Raw genomic sequence first — 24,468 nt, forward strand, 5'->3', positions numbered from 1 at the left:
CCTGCCACTGGCGTGAGCGTCATGGGATGGCCACACTCGGTGGCTCCCGGCGCGAGTGCGGGCGGCGGCGAGTCTGGGGAGGGCGCTTCCGGCGCGGACGCCGGCCAGGGCGAGAGCGGGGGCCCGCGCACGACCATTTAAAACTTCATAAATTATAAACAAGCCGCCTTGGCCTTCGCCATAAATTCTGCTGCTTTTGAGCCTGCAATTAGTGTTAGGAAGCACCGGAGTCTAAACACAACCAAACGCCCTCTGAAGGGCTCCAATGCCCGAGGTTGCAAACCTTTATTTCCCAGTGCTACCCCCTCCGCACCCCGAGGTTTGCACACAGTCGCCTCCTCCCCCGCCACCGCCGGCGGTACACACCCGGCTGGCTTCCCGCTCTGCGAGGGAAGGTCACAATAGCTGCTCTATCGGCGAAGGCGCCCGCCTCCTCCCTCCCGGGTCTCGGAAAAGCAGAGAAAGAAGAGTGGGGGAGGGGAGCCCTGGGCCCGGCCTGGCGCTCCGGGTCCAGGCCTCTCCTTCTCCCGGAGCGGACTGCAGCGGGAAGGGGCAAGTTTGCAGCGGTAGGAAACCGCCATCCCAGACCGAGGCTTCTTCCCGGGAGCGGCGCGCGGGGGGCCGTGGGGAGCTCACCACGGCCTCGAGGCTGCTGGCCCCTCGCTACCGGGCGCTGGGTCCAGGGCGCCCGGAGCAGCGGGTCTTCCGGGAGCGGCGGCGCCATTGTGCGCGCGGCTTCCCACGGGCCCCGCGGCGGGGAGGCCGCACAAAGGCGGCGCGGGGGCCGACACCGGCAGGTGGTGAGGGGTCGGCCTCTCTCCGGGCTTTGGGCTCGAGGAGGCTTTACCTCGTCTGCGCAAGGGGAGGAAATGGCTCTCTGGCTGTGGCCGTGGCCAGCTCTGCCTTTTTCCTACAGAGACCGCTTTGAGGGAGGTGGGATCAGGGAGTTTGTGGGGGAGTCTCCTGGGACCTGAAGAAAGGGCTCGGGGCCTCAAGCCCAGGCCCACGGATGGGGGGTGGCGGTCATTCGGGAGCCTCTGGTTGTTCCGTCGAGACAGTCAAACGTGAATTAAAGCAGCGCTGAGGTGAGGTAGCTGGAATGGCCAGCTGCAAAATGGGAGGTGGGGTGGGAAAAGATTTCGGCCGAGGGAGAGCCTGCCCTGGCTACGAGGAGAAACTCAGGACCCAGCATGGAGTGGAGTCAGAAGACCCAACTGCGCTAGCCAGGGGGGTGGGGAAGTGGCCGAGGAAAGGCCTGAAGAGTAGTCCTGGCCCCTGGAAAGGTGGCAAGAAAGGGCGACTACACATTCTACTTCCTGGCTTTCAGACCTCAGCCTTATCCAGCGACCTGACAGAGAAGAATCCGCCTCTGATGGAATCATTAAGTTAACCATCCATTTGTACCATTTCTTTGTATAGGCGTTCAGATGAGAGGGGGAGAGAATATAGAGCAAGTGCTTTCCCCTTGGAGCAACCCAAGCCTAGTCCCTATCAGAGACACATCAGCCAAATTAGTTTCCCAGGCCCCGGAGGCTGCTAACCTTGCTGAAAAGGATTTTTTGAATTTCTATCTGTAAGGAGTATTAAAAAATAGTGATTAACTATACTAGCTACTCGTCCCTTCCCCTTCCCCCATTCTGTACCGGCCAACTGACCCCTGAGTGAAGTGATCTTCTCAGCCAGCAGGCTTGGGAGCCTAGGCTCCCCATCTGTTGAGGTTTTTCATTAGGGAGGGTGAAGAGGATGTGTGTGGGTGTATGTTTGAATAACAAAGAAGAAACCCAACATTCTAATAAAAAGTGTTTCTCTGCTTGACCTGGGGGAGCCAGAAGCTTGTTTACACCATGAATATTCAAGGGACAGTCACAGGCCTGTTTTGACTTTATCCTGAGAATTAGTTGAAACTTCCTCCTGAAGTCAAGAATGGGTTAATCCCAGTTAGATCCAGGAAGGTCCTCTTCATCTGGCAACTCTTGGCCTTACTCTGCTCCTTCTTCCAGAAACTGTAAGAAAAGAATACGATGAACAGAAGTTTATATTAAATAAAAAGAGAGACAGAAGTCTCCAGTTCCCACAGGCCTATAGCCAGATTACTTCAGGGCACTGCAACTTCCCAGAGAGGGGCTTAGCTATGGCCTGGGTGAGCGGACCTATCCCTAGACACTTTGGGCACAGGGAGCTGAGACTGAGTTGCCAGCCACACCCTCATCACCTCTGACGACTGGCTCACTTAGACCTCTCTTGCAGAAGGCCTGGATGGAGAGAAAAAAGATAGGGTAGATGAATTCTCTGCACCTACTGCACTGGTGATACTGGTGGTGGAGAGGATCATCACAGAGGAGGAAATCTTAGTTATCATTGCTCCCTTGTATTGTACTCCAGCTACAAATGCCCTTATTTTCGGGGCCCAAACTTGGTGCCCAATGGATTTTTATACCTGGCCCAAAGCCCATGCCTAAACACTTCGCTCAGGTCTCATACCTTGGCAAGTTAGGAAAGTACAAACACAATTCAAAGACCCACTTTCAGGCCCGGTCCAGCCTGAAGCACAGTGAACAAAAGGTTTCCACACATGCAGGAAGAACCAAGGTAAATAAATGCATGTCCAGTCATTTGCAGTAGCAGAAACAGGTGAAGGGTCCCCAGGAGATCAGCATGGTGGGAGATATGATGTAAGTCTTCTTGTCCCAGGTCTTGTGGCAAAATATCTTGACTGGTTCCTATATCTAGTCTGGGTCATTTTCATGGAAGAAGAATAACTGGAAAACCATTAGAATAGGATTTTAACATTAGTAAGAGCCCAAGGAGGAGATCTTAATTTAAATGAGGATGCATGGAGAACCCCGATACAAATGCAGTGTTTTTGCTGGGGAAGTGGGGCTAAAACCGGGCCAGGAGGACCTGTTGGACCAGGGCCTTTTTGAAGGAGGGGAGAAGAGTGTCCCTGACTTATGAGGAGACAGGGAGAAGGTCTTTTGATGGCTCTATTGTTCAGAGCGCTGCCTTACAAATACCACATCCCTCCCAACCTCCACAAGGGTCCAAGGGCCGAGGGAGCGGGAAACTGGGTCGGTTGGGCTGAGCTCCAGGCAGTGGCAGAGCCAGGACTGACCTCCCTCACCCGCGTCTCCTAACCTCTTGGGGCAGCAACGATGCCATCTCCGCCGCCGGCAGAAAACACACAAAGGAGGCCCCCACCCATCCTCGAACCTGGGGACACACTGGGTAGGGGGCTGGCGTGGACCCCGAGTCCTAGCACCTCCCACCCCCGCGGGAAACAATAGCCGCCGCCTCCCCGGGGCGGCGGGGCGGCCGCGCTGCACAAAGGCCGGCTCGGCCCGCGCCATGTGACGCTCGATCCGGTCTCCCGGAGGCGGCGCGGCGCGGAGCGGCGGGCGGGTGGGTGTTCCTGATCCACCTGGAACACTTTCCGAGAGACAAACGGTGAGTTAATCACCCAACCGGCTGGCGACCGCGTCCCTCTGGCCCGCGGGGAGGCCGGGGGAGGGGCGGGGGTGGAGGCCTGCTCTGCGTGTGTGTCTAGGGTGGGGGCGGGAGAGGTTAGTCCTATTAAGAGTTCATCAATCACTGGTGTGCACTTTTCGCTCGACAGCGGTCCCTCCTACTTCGGAGCAAGTCCGGGCCAGCTGGGATCCGACCAGAAACCGCAAGCGGAGGAGACGCAGGCTGAGCGCTAACGGAGGGCGCGACCCGCCGCCTCGCGCTCTGCCGCGCGAGGCCCGAGGGCAGCGCCGGCCGGTCCCCTCCTCGCACCGCGGCCGCGCGGCCGCCCGCCAGCCCAGCCCGCGGAGCACGCAGGGCCCCCAGGCCCCCCACCTGCCCGGCCCCAACGCCGCCCCGCCCCGCCCCCACGCACCTCCCGCCCACCCCACTGACCTCCTTCAACGCTGCTGTCCTCCCAGAAAGGGACAAATCCATCTCTGAGGGCAGGACAAGAAAAATCTCAATGGGTCGGAAGGTTCTTGCATACACTTTTATTTAAGAGTTTTATACAAGATGTCCCGAGGGATCAGAATTCAGGGGAGACGCTGAACTAGTTTCGTTCTCTCATTCACCTGCAGGACTATTTGTGTGGGAGGATGCAGGATGAGACCCCTATTGAACTTGGAACTAAACTTGAATGCCATTTAAAATAACCATAAAAATACACTTAGAACACTAACCACATGATATGCCTCTTCTCTCTTTTATGGTGTGAGGGAAGGATTGGAGTATCTCTACTTTGGCTCTTTTGGGTTGATTTTCGAAACACTGTAAAGGAGGAGACTACAAGCGGTGGGGGCGGGGGCGGGGGCAGGCTTCAAGTCTTACAGCTGTTCACAGCAGGAAGGCCTGGATGAGCGGGTAGCCGGGGCCTTGTACCCCCTCTTGAGCGGTACCTGTTGTCCTCTCTGTAATAAATTCTAAGAGAGTTCTGGGCTACCCTCTCTTTAACCTTTGTTCTAAGTGACAACAGATGAGAAGTTTCTCAAGTTAATGTGTTGCCTCAGCCCATAGGAAAGAGCCCCTGAAGGACAGAAAGTCCCAGATTTCTCCCCCTCCCCTCAGCCCTCTTCTCTCTCACCATCCTCTTGGGTGGAAAAAACTTGCTCTGGAGAAATGGTCTACTGCCATTTTCCTCAGAAAGATATAAACTGAAGCATTAAGCCTTGCACAGGGTCCTGAACTTCTCAAGCAATTAAAATACTGGACCTCTTGTCCTTGGTTCAGAGTCCTCTCTCCCTTCACCAATAGCTACTGAACAGCTCTTACGTGCACTGTGCTGGGCTCTAGGATACAAAATTGATGTGTATACCCTTCGATCTACTGGGGGGAGAAAAAGAATTAATCCTAAGACAGTGTGACAGATGCTATAACATAGGTGTGGCCAAAATGTTCCTGGAATAAAGGAGCCACTAACAGTATCGTAGTGTCAAAAAAGGCTTCTCAGAAGAGGTGAATTTGGGTCCCTGAAATACAGGAAATTTTTTAGGCCCAGGAAGGAGGGACATACCAGGTGGAGAGAGCAGCACATACAAAAGCAGGGAGGGAAGAAAGAGCAAGGTGTGGACCTGGAACAAGGAGAGGAGCCGGAGTGGGGCATCTGGCTGGACAGAGAGGTTGTGTAAGGGCCATGTAAAGGTGTCTGGACTTAATGTGTAGGCAAGGGAGAGCCACTGAAGGTTTTAAGCTGGGACACGTGGTTACCTATTATCTGTATTTGGAAAGCTGACTCTTGGGGGTACTGTGTCTGAGGGGACAAAGGAGAGATAGCAAGCAAGAAGAACAAAGGAGGAGGCTGCTGCCATCATCAAGCCTAGAGAGGAAGAAATACAGATGAAGAGGAGAGCATTTAGGAGGAAGAATTCACAGGACTTGGTGATCAATCGGATCAGTGAAAGAGGAGTTGTGGATATTAATTCCTAGGTTTCGATTTTGACGGCCTGAGGGAGTAGTCAGGTCATCCACCAAAATGAACAGTGGAGGGGGAAGAGAAGACTCCGTAGGGGAAATGAATGAGTTCAGGTTTAGGTCTCTGTACATTTGTTTCTGCTTTGCTACCTGATACACTGTGTGTCCCTAAGAAATTCACTGAATCTTTCTGGCCTTCAGTTTCATCATCAATGAAACAGTCAATAAAGATATCTACCTCGTAAGTTTACCATTAGAGCAGTGTGCGTGTGTGCATGGGTGTGTGCACTCCCACACTTAGGTATTATCTTTACCAGGTCCAAGTGAGTGTCCTATATAATGCTAAAACCTAGGGAAAACGTCCTCTTACCCACACCACGATGATCAATACTTAGATCCTGGGTGGCCAGTGAGAAATCTAAGTCTCAGGGAAATTAAAAACAACACCCTACTGCTTCCCAGATATTGAATCCAAACTAATGCTTAGGGCTAGGTCAGATCAGATTGCTAATCAGAGTCCTTCAGCTTCCAGAAGGTACTCTCCAGGGGAACATGCAGAAATGCGGTCTTGGTATCAGACCACTAAAGGAGAGGCCTCTTAGCAGATGTCTGAAAGCTTCTGTGCTTTTTTTATACCATGTGTCTTTCAGGGAATGCTTGAAGCCACCCATTCTCTTTGAACCTCCTTAGGCTTCCTTGTGGCACAGTGTAGTATAGGAAAGAGTGCTGAACATCTGACCTTGGCCATTTACATTGGATGTGACTACAGTAAATTGTTTATCTTTTTTCTGTGTCAGTATTAGCATTTGTAAAATAAAATTATAATAGGATCAAATACGATAAGGAAGAATGACATTTTTGGAGACACTATAAGGGTAAGTAAAAGGTATTATTTTTCACTGATCAGATTGGCAAAAATAAAAAAAAAAAACTTTAAAATCCCACTGACTTGTCAAAGGTGTGAGGAAACATGAATTCTCATATGTTGCTGGTAGAAGTATAGATTGATTCACTTCTAAAGAGATAAATTTAGCAATATATATCAAAATTGCCAGTGCACATACATTAGACTAAGTAATTTCATGTCTAGGAATTTTTCTAATAGGCAAAATTTTGAACATGTGTTTCTAACACCAAAATGAAAATAAATGCCCATTAATAACGGACTGGCTAAATAAATTGTGGTAGATGCATACAGTAGAACAGCATAAAATTGTAAAACTAAGGTAGAAAGTTCTGTATGAAATGATCTTCAATATATAATGGGGGAAAAGCATGGTGCAGAAGAGTCTTGTAATATGTTATCATTTATGGAAAAATGTGGGGAGATGTATCTATAACCAAGTATATCTATAATTGTAAAGGTATAAAGTATTTCTGGAAAGATATACTCATAAAAGTGGTGAAGAAACTCTTAAAATTGTTGTCCATGTGAAGGGGAACTAGGTGGCTGGGGACAGGGGTGGGAGAAAGGCTTTCACTGCATACCCTTTTGTACCCTTTGAATCTTGAACCATGTAAATTTAAACTTAATACCCATTATAAAGATAAAGGAGCAAAAAAAAAAAAGATCAGCATAATTGAGCTGGGTGTACCTATGTGTGTTCACACATGTCCTTATTTGTACTTGCCTATCCAGCTACATTAATCTAGGGACACCTCTTGTTTTGTCTCCAGGGCCCTGATGCTGATCAAGCTGAACAGGAAATGAGGGGATCCTTTACCTTTGCTTGGTGGAGGGTGTGAGGACCCTGGCTCAATTCTGCCCTTTCTCGCAGGAGCAGCTCAGGGTGGGGCCTCAGAAGTCTGGGGCACAGGTTTAGCAAACAAATGGCAAAGGGAGGGCTGCAGGCCTCCCAGTCAGCCCCACTGGCTGTGTGGTGTCCTTGAACACTGCTCTGTTGTTCAGCATGGAGGCCACCACTGTGCACAGGACAGGCTGCCTGACTCCGCCCTCTTTGCACACTGTGGGGATTCAGGAGACCCAAGTTCGTTCCCTCATCTTTTGCAGGATGGCTTTGCCTTTTAAGTCTGAGTAAATAAAGTAACTTCCCCACTAAAATGAGGGGTTTGATGGCGCTTACCTCTAAGGGGTCTTCTAGCATTGACATCTTATGCTGTTAAAGGTCAATCTCTAGCCAGAGTAAGAGTTACATCTCAGGCCAAGGGACGGTTGGCCCCCTCTGGATCCTGAGGGCTCAAATGCTCATTCCAGGCAATCTGGGAGACATGGAAGGAAATGAGAGTTGGCTCCTCTCTCTTGAGACTCCCATTCCTACTCCTTCCTTCTTCCCATTGCCTCAGAACCACTCAGCTTTCTCTGAAGGGATTGGGAGAGACAAATCCCTTTCTTTCACTTCCTACCCCACTGGCATTCTCAAAGCCAAGTTAGGGAAGTGGCAAGAAGTAAGCTGGGTCTCTTCAAAGCACTATTTTGTCAGCAAAACTTGAGACATTCCTACTGACTACCTTTGAAGGATATTTTCTGGAACTTCAGTCCAGCTAGACTTAAGTTTGACCTTGACATTGACCTCTCTGCCCCTACTACCCAACAGACTTCTGGACACTTTTCAGGTATAATCCTGCTCCATTTAGCCATGAACTCTCACCTTGCTGGTCAAGAATCACCCCTCTCTCCCCACACTGCCCCCCCACCCCTGCTCCTAAAGCAGAAATTTTCAAAGTGTGGTTCCGAAGAACACTGCTTTAGAATCACCCAACAGGCTTATTAAAAAGAAAAACTCCTGAGTCAGACCTATTAGATTAGAAGCTCAGTGCGGATGCAGGGGAGGCTGAGGAACCTGCACATTTAAACAAGCTTCTCTGGTGATTCCTACCCACCTGGAGTGGTGCCGGGAGCCAATAATCTAAGGATATCCTTTAGCCAATATTGGTCATGGTGAAGACACACCATTCTGTCCATTTTTATTTCTGCCTAACAAACGTTTCTCTTTTTTTTTCCCTTTGATTTGTAATTTATTTATTTATTTTATACAGCAGGTTCTTATTAGTTATCTATTTTATACATATTAGTGTATACATGTCAATCCCAGTCTCCCAATTCATCCCCCTCTGCCGCTCCCCCACCCCCGCCCCCCCAGCTTTCCCCTCTTGGTGTCCATATGCCAACAAATGTTTCTTGAATGCCTCCTGTGTGCCAGGCATGGGCTTGACCCACAAGTCTTTCACAAAACTCTAGGGAAAGGCACAGCAGACTAAACTGTTTTCTTCAGGGAGGGTCATGTTATCAGACTTCGGACAGGTTTTGAATTCCTGTCTTTAGGATCCCGTTCATCCCTACCTCTACCTTAGGATAGAAGGATGCTGCAGAGAGCTGCAAATCTTGCTTAAGAGAAAAGAACCCTCCTTTTTATCCCAACAAGCAAGAGCCTTTCTGTCCTTTGGGGCTGTGGAGCCAAGAGTTTGCATGTGCTCAAGCATCTCCAAGGGATAACACAGTGAGGCTTGCGGAGAGGGACTGTAAGAGGCTTCTTAGGAACAACTGTAAACACACAGAAGACCAGACTGCCACCCTCCATCACTTCTGTCTACAGAAAAGAAGACTGTTGTTTGAGTGGGAGAGAAAGGTAGTCCTGGGGGGTGGTTAGGGGGTGACTGCTGTGGTGAGTACGATGGGACAGATTTCAAAGCATTCCTACATCAAACACAACCTGGCAATCAGGCCCCTAGGCTGTCACCTCCTGCTGAGAACTCACAGCACCAAGACGCAGCAGGGTAAGTGACCCTCAAGAATCCATGACTTGAACAAGCAATAAAATCAGTAAGACATTTCTTCCATACTCTGAACTTCTAGGAGACAAACTTTAAAGTTACCAAAAATATGCTATATTTGTATCTTTATACACACAATTGCCCCAATAATATCTTCCAACATCTCCTTAGAAAATTATAGATTCAGATTTTCCTAGAGTAGATTTATAGTATAGCTAACATGTGCCAGAAATGAATCCCTTGTTCCTTTGGTTTGAGAATATCTTTTTTCTCAGCCTAAACTTCCCCTAACAAAAAAGTTCTTACACAGTAGGTCCTTGGCAAATGTTTATTGAATCTGAGTCTGAGATGATCAGAGTCTTGACTTTCATCCTGAGCAAGTCAAGAACCAGCCCAGGAGTGGAGATGGCCACTCTGAGCCCCAAGGTGTAGCATATGCCAAAGGCTGGGAGATGAAAGGGAGTAGAGAGAAGGAGGAACAGAATGTAGCTCTCTGCCTGCAGTTATCAGGGAACTGTTACTGGGTCTGAACACATACTGAACACCCCACCCACCCTCCCTCACCCACAGTTGTTAAAATAGCACAATTTTAATAATCTAATTTTTAGATTATTAATTTTAGATGTCCCTTTCAGGACATTGCCTTCTCTCAGCAAAAGCTCAATCTCCAAAATTTCTCTTTGGGGAAATAGTGTGTACAGCTCACGGGTGCACCAAAGTCAATGCTCAACTGTGACATGAAGGACCCAACCTTTGTTCCAAATGCTTAGCATTAAAAACCTGGTCTTTGTTGCAATGAAGGTTGCCAAGGCACCTAGCTGCCTGTTTTTCCTGAAACCTTAGAGAAAAGGCCCTTAATTTGCTAGGTTTTGGTCAGATTTGCCGAACAATCAGTCTGGGTTTCCTGTCCTACATCTGGGTTGCAGCCAGCTGGTGTCTTTCTCCGGAGACGTTTACAAGGCCACCCTTCCTTCTTGACCCCTTGGGGCCTCTGGACCTAGGAGCTGTGATCAGATGAGTACCATTTGAGAGCGGGTCTTATAGTTTTGAGACAAGAGTGTGAGAGCTGAGATATTATGCTGGTAAAAACTGGTAAAAATTAAAGTCTAGCCAGTCGGGGGATGAGGGGGCATTGTGAACTCAGCAGCATCTGACCTGCTGATACTTTTGCATTAAGGGCACAGAAGAAGGACAGTGAAGAAATGCATCTATATCTGACGCCTGAGCTAGCTCTGAAGAGCTATATCATTTCCCAACCAAGGTGCTAGAGAAGAGCCTTTTTCTCTTTTTAAAAACTATTAAAAATAAAAACTATTTAGGACCTTTGTTGTGTGACTGGCTACAGGAGATAACTGAAGTAGCAATATCAAGTTTGAAGGGCTATTTTCCAGCCCAGGATTTTATTTCCCAATTAAATCCAAGAACTTCAGCAGTGCAGGAATCCTAGACCTCTTTAGCTTTGTGCTCATTCCTAGGTGTCTACCCTCTACCTACCCCCTCTCCTCCAGGCTCAACCCTCCCCCATCCTGGCTCAACTTCAGCCTCAACACTGGTAACACTTTTGGTGTGGCTCTGTTTATTCACAAGTTCACATCCCTGTAAGGAACTGGCTCCCTGGACTGTAAAAGCTCCTATTTTCCAGACTTCCACAGAGTGGAATTTTAGGCAAGGGCTCAATCGCTCTTTCATGACAAGTGGATCAGTAAAACAATAATAAAACCTCGGTCACCATAACTCAGAGGCTGTAATAGATCAAGTCTTCAAGGGCACTCAAATAAGCCAAAAGTAGACTCTTTATTCACACAGAGTTTTAGGAAACCACCCTCTTTCATTACCGCTGTGTGTAAATAACATTTATTTATTTAATTTGTTATTTGTCCTAGAGCCCAAAAGAGGGAAACATTTAAAAAAATGTTCAAGGAAGTTGGAAGGTTTATCAATGTAAAGCTTGTCTTTGTAACCCTTCTACTTTTCATTTCCCGTGCCAATTGCACTTTTATTTCCCGTCTCTCTACACTCAGTAAACAAAACCATATTATCAAGGGAAAGACGTGAGCCCATTAACATTGTGAGACCTCAGATTTCACTCGCAAGAGACGACGCAGCACTTATCTGATGGAACAGAAGCTTTAATTGCTTCGAGGTACAACGCTCTCCAAACCTCTGAGATCTGACCGGTCCCTGGGAAGCCTTTGCGCCCTGGAGCCAAAGCGCCTCAGAGAAACCGTGCGCAGCAACGGTGCGTGTGCCAACCTCCCAGAGAGCAGCACAACGAGCGTTTCACTCCAAGGGCAGATTCTTTATTTTACAACCTAGTCAGAGGGGGGGAATCTGCTAAACGTCCCACAAGGCAGAAACTTTCTTCTGTCCAAATCAAACCCCTGGACTCCAATACTCGCCCTTATCATGCCGCCACAAATGGAAGCAATCGAAGAAGCTGCGAAGTAACGTGAAAAATCTAGCTTAAAAGTGCAGAGTTTGTGCCGCCCCAGCTACACAGCACCTACAGCATAAAATTTAGTCCCCAGAGTCGGGGGGAGAGGGAAAAGAGGGAAAATTAAACGTCTACTCCAGGTTTAGGAGAGAGATTAGGAGGAGTGCCGAGAACACTGAAAGCGCTTAAGGGCTCAGAGAAAAAGGGAAGAGGAATAATTTTACCTTCCCTGGAGGAGGCTAGGAGCGGTCCCCGAGGGCCTTTTAACACCTTCCACACCGCGGCGCCCACCCTTCACACCCGAGAGACTAGCCACCCACGATGCAGAAGAACGAGCGCTCACCCTCTCCATCCTCTCGTCCTTACCCGAGCGGCTAGTCCTGCCTTTCTGCCCCCACCTGGTCCAATACCTGTCCGGGAAGCAGGCGTCCCGCGCTCTCGCCCCGCCCTTCCCCAGGCAGCCCCAGGACAGGGCGCCTCTCCGCCGGGCCGGGGTAGGGCGCCGGGCGGAGGCCACCTGCCAGTTGGCAAAGTTGGCGGCGGGGCAGGCGCGTGGAGCGGAGCGCCAGTCGGGACCCAGGCCGTGCTGGGACGGCGCCCATTGGCCGGCCGGCGCCACGTGGCCACCCCGCCCCTATATTAGGCCTCTATTTACCCCCGCCTGGCTTGCCATGGCTCGGCGAGGGCAGCTCGGCTAGAGAGGGAAGGCGAAGCGGCGCCGACCGCGGCGGTCCTGCGGGCCCCGCACCTGGGAGCGGCCGGCGCGCTCAGGTGGGGTGGACCGGAACCATGAGTTCCTACCTGGACTACGTGTCGTGCGGCAGCGGCAGGGGCGGCGGCGACGTGCTGAGCTTCGCGCCCAAGTTCTGCCGCGCCGACGCTCGGCCAGTGGTCCTGCAGCCCGCCTTCCCCATAGGCAGAGGCGACGGCGCCTTCGTGAGCTGCCTGCCCCTGGCCGCGGCCCGAGCGGCGCCCTCGCCCCCGGCCGCTCCGGAGCAGCCTCCCGCGCCGCCCCCGGCCGCGCCCGCGTACGCGCCGTGCCCCCTGGAGGGGCCCTACGAGCCGGGCACGGCACCTGCCGCGGCTGGGGGCGCGGACTACGGTCTCCCGGGGCCCGGGCCCCCGTACGACTTCCCGTGCGCGCTCGGGCGGCCGGCCGACGACGGTGGGGCGCACGTCCACTACGCCACCTCGGCCGTCTTCTCGGGCGGCGGCTCCTTCCTCCTCAGCAGCCAGGTGGACTACGCGGCCTTCGGCGAGCCCGCCCCCTTCCCGGCGTGTCTCAAAGAGCCGGCCGACGGCCACTCCGGGGCCTTCCAGACCGCGTCCCCCTCCCCCGGCCTCTACCCCAAGTCTGCGTCCCCTTCGTCCGGCCTCCCCGCCGCCTTCAGCACGTTCGAGTGGATGAAAGTGAAGAGGAACGCCCCGAAGAAAAGTAAGTGCTTGGGCCTTGGACGGACGGACGCCACTGGGGTTGGGGACGGAGCCTGCCTCGCGGAATTGCGCCGGGGGCGTGCTGTAGCTGTCGCTCTGGACGGCGGTTTGGGTTTTATGGGGGAAGCGCGGTCCGAGGCATCATTAAAGCAGGCGAATTCCATTGAGCGTGCCCCGAGTGCCAGGCGTTGAGAAAATTGCGGGAAGGAGCACTCGGTGAAGCTTTTCTCCTGGCACAACTGTGTTCGGAGACCCAAGAGGGCCGCTCAGTGACTTTGATTCTAATGTGGACCCAAAGCTCTCCCGAGCCTCGTCTCCGCGTCCTCTCGCCCCGCTGATTCCCTGTCTTTACGTTGCAGGCAAATTCGCCAAGTATGGAGCCGCCAACTCGTCCAGCGCGATCCGCACGAATTTCAGCACTAAGCAACTAACAGAACTAGAGAAGGAGTTTCATTTCAATAAGTACTTAACTCGGGCCCGACGAATCGAGATAGCCAACTCACTGCAGCTGAATGACACCCAAGTCAAAATCTGGTTCCAGAACCGCAGGATGAAACAGAAGAAAAGGGAACGAGAAGGGCTTCTGCCCTTGGCCACCACCCTGACTTCCCTCCAACTTCCCCTCTCAGGAACGAGCCCCACCAACTCTGCCAAGAACCTGGGGAGCCCTTCCCAGGCCCAAGAACCTTCATGAGGTTTAGTCACGAGGCTGAGGAACCGTGGCCTGTAGAACTTATAGGCCACCCTACCCTTATCTGGACTTATTAGCTCAGTTTGGGATGGAGGTGGGCAGGGCAGAAATAATAGAGGTTTCACTTGGGAGAGGAAGTATCTTGGTGGCTTCTGAGTTCCGAGCGGTGGGTGTACAGATGTTAATTTGAAGTCTCTAAAGCCACTGATCTGTGTATTAATTGTGTCTTATCAGGGAAAAGGAGCCCAGCTGCCCGCCCAGCCCTGCTGCTATGTCGCCTAACTTAGTCATGTGCAATTCTCGGTGCAGAGTGGCAGAGTATTCCTTGCTGAGCTCTACCAACACCTTGATGTGCTCAGAAGAGCATCTACCCAAAGTTTTATCTGGTTTTAATTTAAAAGACAAGACTACATGTATTCAGCTTCTAGAGATGACCAAAGCTAGTTATAGTTAGGGCCTCCTTGATGTATAAGCTGCTTCAGCAATGATCTTCACGTTTGCACTACAGGTTTTGTTTGTTTTCTTTAAAAAGCAGTTTCTACCTCTCCATGTGCCTGAGTGAAGATACAATCGCTGTTTAGTTTGTAGCTGAACAAATCCACAGGGTGGGTAAAGATCCTGAACTATACCTTGACACCAGTTACTCAAACTTGAATGTAAATATATACAGTATGTATATTTTTAAAGAGGTTTGCTTGCAGTGAACTCATATATGACATTTAATGTCATAGCATGTAAAGGGTTTGAACTTTTTTTTTTGTAATAAAAATAACAGAATGTGCTACCTTCTGCTTTTCCTTACACTCTTATGTTTTGATTATCTTTCCTTAAAGCTGATTCAGTTTCTTCTGTTTGGAATTTCTTGATTCAGCTATGGGAATTTGTTAGGCTGATAACTTTAAAAAACAACACCTCTTAAAGGCTGTGTATGTGAACTAGTTAGGGACGATTATCTGAGCCGTTTAAGGGAGAAAAAAACCTACTCTGCCCAATATCCAAGTAATTATGGAAGTATTTCCTTAAGTGCCCTAGTTTTATGGTGAATATGTAGACTGCACCTTAAGTTTAGATGTCCACTGTGGGAATGTTGTATAGCCAAGGAGACACTGCAGAGAGATCTCCTTGTCCTTTTCTCTCTTGCTCTCACAAAAGGAAGAGGAAAGACAACTTGAAGACTTTGTTAGTTGGTTAGTGTTCTGAGAAAGGCAGCTGCACATCAAAAAATCTCAGTGTCTGAATTCCCATTTCCAAAGTCAAGAATTACAAAGGAGGATGGGAGAGGCCAGTAGTCGCAGCTTTCCACTCCCTGTAACCCGGACTGAGTGTCTAGCCTTGTAAGAGCACAGGGGTGCCTTTCTGTTTTTAAAAAAATGATATATTTTCAAATGAATTCTTTGGAAGAAGTACAGGCAGAAAATTTGAAAGTTGGCAAGAAGGTATGTGATAAAACACTTCTTATTTCCATCCAGCCCCCCAGTTCCCATCCCTGAAGGCACCTGTGGTTGAGCAGGCTTTTATGTAACCTTACACAAATATGATTTGAAAAACTGTGGTGTTAATACGCAAAATCATGTGGATACTTGGGACAATTGTTGGGGGAGAGGGCAGGTCATTTCCCTCACTTTATAGATAACTATAGCTCTATCTTTAAATTCTCTGTATAGTTCAACGGAAAGGCTTAAAGGCCCAAAATAATCCAGCTAAGAGCTTCAGCTCTCCTGTTAGCAGAATTTCTAGATTGTAGTGTAGTACTTCAACCCAATAATTCAGAAGTTTGATAATTGTGGAGGAATACTTTACCTATAAAACAGTCGTGATTTTCTTAGAAGAATGAAATTACACTTAAACTCCTGTCCATTGCACCCGCAGTTGAATGGGTTTGAGGAAATAAAATTATCAGCTCTAACAAACTCAGCTGATTAGGGGGGAAAGATACCATTTAAAAAGCAGGTCTGTCAATATTATTCTTATGTTTCACCATCTGCCCTTCACTAACTTGATGCTAATTGGATCTTGTTTGAGACAACAGCTCCCCCTCTGAGCTCTGTAGCCATTTGAAAGGACTTGTTAAAGAGTTGTGATCTGCTTGCTCACAGCTATCTCTGGGCTTACCCTGCAGTGGTCTTTGACAAGACAATGTTTCTTTTTTGATAAGCATTCAAAAGTACACCTAAACAAAAAAATACCAACACGCTTGGTCATTTCCTTAATCTACCACCCTTTTCTCTGAGAAAATAAAGCTTTTCCTTTTGAAGCTACTACTAGCACTTAGCCCTGATGGATGTCTTCCCTGATGAAGGTGGCTATTTTGTCATATGTATAATGCTGTTCTATGAATCAGACCAATATTAGCTATTTTTTGACCAACCCCAGGGATCTTTAAAAGCTTTCTTAATGCAGATCGCTCTACAGCTATATTCAGTATTAGGGAGAGTCCTGGCTGGAGATTGGGACGAACTAGGTGACCTCTGGAGGTCCCTTCCAGCAATGAAAATGTTACAGAAACAACTCAATGACTTCTGCCAATTTTATTTTAGGCCTATCATTGGAAGAAAGAGTTCAGTTCTGAGAAAGCAAATGCAGCCCCTAGGATTACAGTGATACTGTATTTATACAGGTAAAGTGGATTTTTGACATTATTAAATACATCTCATCATTGGAGATAACCTGGCCCATGTGGATGTTTGTAGAACATTCCCCTTCCCATTATTCAGAGCCTTGTGTTATTTTGAGTCAGATCTTCGATGAAGTATGATGGTTACTACACAAATTGTGAAATTGCTAAAACAATCCATCCCATTTCTATTTTACAAGATTTCGAACTAAATATGCTAATTTACCCTCTAGCAACTCTCTACAAGAATGAATACACAGTGGCCAGCTCTATCTGTTATATAATTAACTATTCAATGTTCCTTTGTCTTCACAGAATGACCATGTGTCTATTTTTCTGGATTCAGGATAGCTGGGAGTGAGGAAGAAGAAATAAAGCATTTAATAACATAAAAAATTTTCATTACTGTTCCTGACTACTGGCAAACAAAGGACTTGCTGATGTAAAAACCAAAAGCAATGTCACCTAGATCCTCAAAAGATTAATTGTATGTGATTTATTCTGCCTCAATCTTATATAATGTGAGGCCTAAGACCGGAAGAGGTTATGTCTGATTATCATGTCATCAGCAAAGAGGAGCAGGCTCCGGAGAGTTGCATTAACTCCGAAGTTCTTAATTATTTCTCACGGCCAAACAAATGCTCTGTATTTGCTGAATATTGAATTTGAAAACATCAGGACCTAATCAGGTTCTAAGAGATGTTTAGTTTGACCACAGACCTCTCAACGAGAAAAATACCCATTGTTAAAACTTTATTGTGGTTTTAAAGTGAAACCATACTGGACATATCTCACAAATAATGATAAATCTCCATCTAAATAGAAATCAAGGTTTTCATGGCTTTGAATTCTATAGCATATTTCCGGGGCAGGAACATGCAACAAATATACAAAATAGTTCTATTTAACATCTCACTTGTAACTGCTTCTGAAGTTATACTTGTTATGCAGAGATATAATTTCAATAGAAACTGTTTAACTAATTCAAGCCAAATGGAAAGAAATCCTAAATATTGGTATGAAAGTAAGGTCTATTATTTAGATTGTAAAGTTTTAAACACTATGTCTTCTATTTCTAATAGTCTTATTGGTATATTTAATAACTATAAAGAACAGCCAAAGAGTGGTCATTTGGACTGGTAATAGCTAATAAGGCAGGTCACTGAGATCTTTGAGGCATTTCTAGAGGGCTCTAGACTATTTAGCAGATCCCATTCTTAGGGGTTTTGTGCAGCCTAAACTACAATTTGAGGGAAACTCTTTAAGAAAAAAAAAACAAACCTGAAAATCATAAATACAAAATTGCTAGGGCACCTCCCTAGACCTGGTAGGGCCCAAGTTAGTGAAGTTTAAGTTTCTCTTGGTTCATCTCTGTCCCTTCCTGAAATGGTTGCTCTATTCCCACTACTTAGCCATTACCTGTAAGATGATATCAATAATTGCTTTTCTCCGACATCTTGGAGCCAGAATTACTGTTTGCTCCTCTTCAAGTGTATCAAATAGTAGGTAATGTGAACAATGGCGGACTGGGGCTCTGTTCTGCTCTCTGAGCATCTCAACCCCACTCTGTTCTTCTGGACTGCCGGCTGGATGAATTACTTCACTGCCTTGGAGTGGGAGCTCTGTCTCATCCTGGAGGTCCTTTTCTGGTGTGTTTCCTTCTCAATGATACAAAGAGAAGAGAATTGTAGAGCTAAAGATGACACAGCTGCACTGCTGACTTCTAAGCATTTCCTGGAAGGGTGGCATCACTGAGGCTGAGGAAAAGGGCTGGGAAAATAAGAACACTGTTCTTAAGGGAGGGGACCTGGATTTTAGCAGTAATTGTATTTTCAGATTAAATGGGAAAATAACTTCCCTGGTCTCGGTTTCTCCTATAAAACGAAGGGGGTTGGTCTGGATGATCATTACATTTCCTTATCATCTTAGTATCCTTCCATAATCCTTTACTCTGCTGGTTATTACTGAAAAGTTTATTTAACTATAATGTAGCTCTGTAAGATTAGCATCAACAAGAGGCGCTTATTGAAGTAATAGCTGAGTCTTTGATAAGTTAACCTATGGAGCTTTAGAATGTGTGTGTGGTATGTGTGAACTGGGTAATGTTTCTCATGGGTCTTGATGCACAAAAAAGTTAACAATGAACAATGGTGATAGCCCCCTCCCCTGAAGTTACCACTTTGCTCTGAACAGATAAATTAGGGTCTACTAAGAAACTTCAAATGGGTGTCAGCGCTTTACATGCAGATTCTCAATCTCCTTGTTCTTAAGTCCATATTTCAAGCTTTCAGAATAAAGAAGTAATTTTGAATTTGTCTTCTTTGAAGATATGTGGGACTCCAAAGTAAATGCTTTGTTCTGTTGAAGACAAGAGATAAGTATAACCAACTCACTCCTGCTTTCCATTAGTCACCAAGTTCTGCCTATTTTTCCTTCACGGGCTCCATCATCCTTCATTCATCTGTGCAATGGATGCCTTCCTTGTCTCCTTGCCTTCAGTCTCCTTGGCCAATCCATTTTAAAGCCACTTCTTCACCATGTTGTTCCACTTTTTTTTTTTTAAGGAGAACATCCTTTTGGCTAAGGTTAAGTAATTATTTCCCTTTTTTTTTTTTAATTTATAAACTTATTTATTTATTTTTGGCTGTGTTGTGTCTTCGTTTCTGTGCGAGGGCTTTCTCTAGTTGCGGCGAGCGGGGGCCACTCTTCATCGCAGTGCACGGGCCTCTCACTGTCGCGGCCTCTCTTGTTGCAGAGCACAGGCTCCAGACGCACAGGCTCAGTAGTTGCGGCTCACGGGCCCAGGTGCTCCGCGGCATGTGGGATCTTCCCAGACCAGGGCTCGAACCTGTGTCCCCTGCATTGGCAGGCAGATTCTCAACCACTGCGCCACCGGGGAAGCCCTCCACTGTTGTTTTTTAAAAATATTTATTTATTTATTTAGGCTGCACTGGGTCTCAGTTGCGGCATGCGGACTCTTAGTTGTGGCATGCGTACGGGATCTACTTCCCTGACCAGGGGTCAAACTCGGGGCCCCCTGGATTGGAAGCATGGAATCTTACCCACTGGACCATCCTGTTGTTCCACTTTTAAATTCTTGGTAGCTCCTGGTTGGTTGTCAGTGGGAGAAACTCAAATGTCTTTAGCCTGAGACTCAAGTCCCCTTACATCTGTATTCATCCATGTTAATCTCATACCATTGCCTGACATAAAAATTTAACCCCAGGTAGTGTGATCTGTTCATTCTTTCCCCAAGGCAATTTATGCTTTTCTGCCTCTGAACCACTTCTCGTGATATTCCTCTCTTGTAATTTTCTCCCACCTTCTCTTTGCCTATCCTACGTCATCCTTTATGGCACAGCTCAAATCCTATCACCTCTGTAAAATCTTTTTGCATCATCCAAGTTTAAAGTGAGCTCCTCTGAGCTTCTGTAGCATTTATTGTTTGTATTACTTGTTCAGCACTTACAATCTCCTGCATTTTATGAGACCTCTCTCTTGTTCACTTTCTCTTTCCTTCTCCCTCTTCCTCCCTGCCACTGTCTCCCTCTTCCCCCTCCGTCATTAGTTCTCTCTCTATACTATTTGCTGAAAGTTGAATGCAGTTTTAGTAGATGAAGTGTACAGTGCTACTTGTTAAGTGCCTCTTCTACCAGGTGAAGAACACTATAACCACTTATTTGCTAAGTACTCTTTATATTTTATTATTTACTGTAGAAGACAAGCTATTCTTGACCACAGGATAAAATACCAATAGCAGGCTAGCAGGTGAAGGAGGGAGAACTATAGACTTCTTTCATTGTGCCTCGAGACACATTCTTTTGATTGAATACATTGTAAACTAACAAAGAGTGTGAATGTTGTCTAAAACGATCCCTTTTATCCTTTCAGACTATAATTTATAATGCACTTTGGTTGTTGTTTGAGGCTTTCTAATATATTGCATTAATTACTTGCTACAGTCACTTGAGGACCTTATGGGAACAGAACCTTTAGAGGAGGGTTGTTGAAACCAAACAAGGTCTAGTGTGGAGTTTATTAAGAAAGGTCTGGAAACAATTAAATGTAGTGGTTACAAGAGTGGAGGCAGATAGGCTTGGGAGCAAATGCTGGGACAGATGACTCAGTAATGCTTAGTTTCTACATTCCTCCCTTAAGAATGGCAATAATAACGGGACTTCCCTGGCAGTCCAGTGGTTAAAACTCCAGGCTTCCACTGTAGGGGGCACGTGTTCGATCCCTGGTGGGGGAATTAAGATCGCGAATGCCACGCAGCGCGGCCTAAAAAAGCCCCAAAGTAACCATAAAAATAAAATAAGAATAAATAAAATAAAAAGCTTCTGCACAGTTAAAGGAAAAATGAACAAAATGAAAAAGAAAAAAAAAAAGAATGGGAATGATAACGTCCTTACTTCATTGACTTTTGGTGATGAACAGGGATAATACATGCAGACTGCTTAGCACAATGTCTGATGCTTAATAAACAATCACTAATTACTAATACAGAATGGATTATGAGAGTTGTAATAGGCAGCCAGAACGAAAAGATGCAGGCTAAGGGAGAGAAATAATTTAGATATACAACGAATATTTATTGAGCTCCTGGGTGCCAGGCACAGAATATTAACAACCAGAATTGAAGAGATATTGAGAAGAAAACAAGAATTGCAGAGAATCAGTTTGGAGAGAATAAGTAAAGTCCTAGGGTTATTGATAAAATTAGCAAAATTTGGTGGTACATGATAACAGACTAAGGTAAAGTGGCAGTTAATGGATACCTGATGAGAGCAATGGCTGAGTACTCTGAATTAAGTAAGAGCCCAGGACCTTTGAAGAAGCCTGGGGGAAATAAAAAACAATAGGGGCATTAGACCATTAAACACTGCTTTCAATTTACTGGCTCATTCCAGGCGACACAGAAAACTTAAATCCATCACACTTCTGCTCAATTTTTCTCTATCCAAAGGACATGTGAATTGACATGCATGGTATTTCAAGGGTCAGGTGTCATAAATTAGAACCAAGTGCTGATTTACATGACTTTCCTACATTGGGTCACCTCCCTGTGTTGAATGGATCATCCTTAAAAACAGACACTCTGGTTGCTGTGTTCTGTTGACTTCAAAGTTAAAATAGGATCAACCACGTTTTTCACTTTGTTGCTGCAGAAAGAAGGAATTCCTCTCTTTACCTACTCTGCCAGTGGGGAATTGTGAATTTCTCAACTGTGCATAAACCTATAACTATTTCCATTGTGGGTTTAAGAAAGCCTGCTCTTAACCTAAAACAACAACAACAAAACAAAACAAAACAACTTGCTGCGAAAAGGACACTTTGAGGTCTTATATAAAGTCCTATATAAATAGAAAGTATTTTATTTTTCCTAAATGCCTAGGACCTAATTGTCAAAATAGTGTTAGTATTCAATTGCTTGTATGAGTTATTACTCTACCATATATAAATGTTTATATCTTCTCTTCCATTTGAAACCTGAGCTACATTTCAAATTCATGAATTGTGTTGGCTTCACTATGGGGGGCAAGAAAGAAATTATCAGCTTATGAAAGAATTCTAGAAAAGATAGATTCAATGTAAATAAATAAAATGAGCTCCAAAGGACAAATTAAACTATAATATTTCTCATTCAGATGAAGATAGCATACTATTTGTCCCTAAAATCTTCAATTGACTTTAAAAGCAATTTACACTTTCTTCAGTTAACCTGACAAAAAGCCCAATTTATTCTTCTGTTTTGACTGCAAATAAAATCCCACATGCAACCAGAATAATCTATTTTTCTAGCAGCATATGGTTCCTTTGCAAACTTCAAAAGCAGCTGTGTTTGTACCTCTGAAGATGCTTTGGAATTTGTCACATGTTTACGCTATCCAAGAACTAAGTCCACTGTTACCGAAGGTTTGTGATTTTTGCCTTGCCCCTCGATTTTGAAAATGTATATATTTTATAAGAAAATGTTACAGGTTTCTTAACTCATCCCATATAAACACAGGCTATTGTAAGTTACATATTTTATTATACCAATGAACTGAATAATCTTCATTCTGAATGATCAAAGGTAATAAATGTATTGTTTTATACCTGTCCCTAACTCAGTGTGCATCACAAGGACAAAGGCAAGCTAGCCCCGGGTTATTCGTAAGTAACAGTTTCATATTTTCCAATTCTGTCCTCTTTCAATCTTAGTTATACAACATAATTATCATTTGAACTCAGGAGAGATAGAATTAACTTAAAGCTTTCTCAATTAAGGTTATGTGGTATTAGGGACACTTTAATAAAATTCAAAAACACATTTGGGTTACTAAAAAATCCAAACTTTTAAATATTTTCTTCCCTTAATGTCAGAAGGCTCTATTAGAGGTTGCTCTCTTAGTGAAGAAGAAACAGTTATCTAACTGTTAGTTTTATCTGTTTCTCTCTTTTGTTAAATTTAATATTTTTATTTCAAAAATAATATTCATGGTATGTAGCCAGTTTTATAAAATTATTTCTGTGTACCAAACTATCTCTCTATGTGTTCATCTATCATTCCTCACATCTATGTATATAGAGAGATGTTAATATTAATGATGATTATTTCTACATAGAAGAATTTTGTTGATTTGTTTTCTCTGTAGTACATTTCTATATTGCTTAAAATTTTCAAATAATGACTCATTAAATGTAGAGATAATAAAGTCATTACTTTAAAATATATGAAAAAGGGGAAAATGCATTTGGTAGCCACATTCTTTGCATTTATTTTTGCCGGTGGAAGACCCCAGAGGAATTAGATAATGCATCTCATGTGCCAATTCCTGAATAATTAAATAAAAATGTCTGCAATATACATGGGTGTACACACGAGTCAAATAAATGATAGATAAGGTCTATCATTCATTTCTTCAATAGGGAATTCAGTACTTGGGTGTCACATATGTTCAATATTCATCCTACCAGTTGGAAACCAGCTCTGAATTGTGCTGATAAAAGCAGAATTCGTGACTAGCAAAAGAATAAGATTACCTTTAGCCTAAGGAAAATGGAGAACCAAGAAATATGGAAAACTACACTTCAAAGTATCATTTTTTCCGTACTTATAAAGCAAAACTAAAGAAATGCTGCCTTTTATTTTAAAAGCAAGTTTATAAAGATACAAACAAACTTTCTATAAGAATGCATATTCTTTTTTTTTTTGGCTGCGTTGGGTCTTCGTTGCTGCGTGCGGACTTTCTCTAGTTGCAGAGAGCGAGGGCTGCTCTTCTTCGCGGTGCACAGGCTTCTCATTGCGGTGGCTTCTCTTGTTGCAGAGCACGGGCTCTAGCCGTGTGGGCTTCAGTAGTTGCAGCACGCAGGCTTAGTAGTTGTGGCTTGTGGGCTCTAGAGCACGGGCTTAGTTGCTCCACACGGACTTAGTTGCTCCGTGGCATGTGGGATCTTCCCAGACCAGGGCTCGAACCTGTGTCCCCTGCACTGGCAGGTGGATTCTTAACCACTGCGCCACCAGGGAAGTCCCTAAGAATGCACATTTTTAATGAGCTTTGCATTTTCCTGGAGAGCAACACCAAAATATTCTTTAATTTCTTTCTTGCATTTCTGTTGCAGAAAGACAAAATTTCATAGTGGTCTGTGAGATAAACACACAAAAGAACAAGTCTAGTTAAGCCTCTAAGAGAGTAGTTAGGAATTAGATAACCATGATGAGAAAATGCTAATTCTTTCACTGTTTTATTTCGAAGTTGGCTTATTTCATTAGCAACTTGGTACCTCTAAGTATGTGTGAGAAAACTTAAAATAGCTGCCTATTTTTTTCTAACTGTATTGGATATCTCCATTTGCCTGATTGTGAAAATTCTGTGGAGCATCTGCTCTACAATGGCTGCTGTCGTTTGGTTGTTCTGGGTTGCCCAGTATCCACTCTTCCTTCCCCTAACAGCCCTTCACTTTTCCTTAGGGGAAAGGAATGGCTGATTCTCGTGGCCACAGTGGTGATGCCGGCTCTGGGGCCTGAGCCTGACTTACTTTCAGGGTGTTCTCAGCCACCTGTGGAGCCACCTCCAAGCCTAGTTCCCTGGCCCTCCAGGAGATAACTAAAATTAATCTTTTTTGTTTTCTGTTTAAACTGGCTTGAATGGGTGCAATATTTGTCTC

General features: G+C 45.7%; 1 protein-coding gene and 2 long non-coding RNA genes across 5 annotated transcripts in view; 1 reads left to right on the forward strand and 2 right to left on the reverse strand.

The window, feature by feature from the left end:
* The window catches only part of LOC309662610, a 592,813-nt gene that overhangs the window by 562,957 nt on the left and 5,388 nt on the right, over positions 1 to 24,468 (reverse strand). The window lies entirely within an intron of this gene.
* LOC309662601 lies at positions 254 to 8,031 on the reverse strand. Of its 3 annotated transcripts, none has more exons than XR_014264803.1 (3): positions 7,497 to 8,031; positions 2,524 to 2,759; positions 254 to 2,003 (listed from the first exon to the last, which is right to left on the reverse strand). It is a non-coding gene; the product is annotated as an uncharacterized lncRNA (long non-coding RNA). The 3 variants fall into 3 exon arrangements; XR_014264805.1 differs by lacking the exon at positions 7,497 to 8,031 and adding an exon at positions 3,136 to 3,539; XR_014264804.1 differs by lacking the exon at positions 7,497 to 8,031 and having other exon boundaries at positions 2,524 to 3,557.
* HOXD1 (homeobox D1) lies at positions 9,713 to 15,957 on the forward strand. The gene is made up of 2 exons (XM_082465492.1): positions 9,713 to 13,013; positions 13,372 to 15,957. Exons 1-2 carry the CDS (start codon positions 12,368 to 12,370, stop codon positions 13,704 to 13,706), a joined length of 981 nt encoding a protein of 326 aa, XP_082321618.1. The 5' UTR covers positions 9,713 to 12,367; the 3' UTR covers positions 13,707 to 15,957.

This window comes from Balaenoptera physalus, assembly GCF_965194825.1.
Source record: "Balaenoptera physalus genome assembly, chromosome: 6".
Taxonomy (NCBI): Eukaryota; Metazoa; Chordata; class Mammalia; order Artiodactyla; family Balaenopteridae; genus Balaenoptera; species Balaenoptera physalus.

Coding starts and splice junctions, on each gene's coding strand:
- HOXD1 (XM_082465492.1), top strand. CDS start 12,368: ATGAGTTCCTACCTGGACTACGTGTCGTGCGGCAGCGGCAGGGGCGGC. Junction 13,014..13,371: donor GAGGAACGCCCCGAAGAAAA/GTAAGTGCTTGG, acceptor TTTACGTTGCAG/GCAAATTCGCCAAGTATGGA.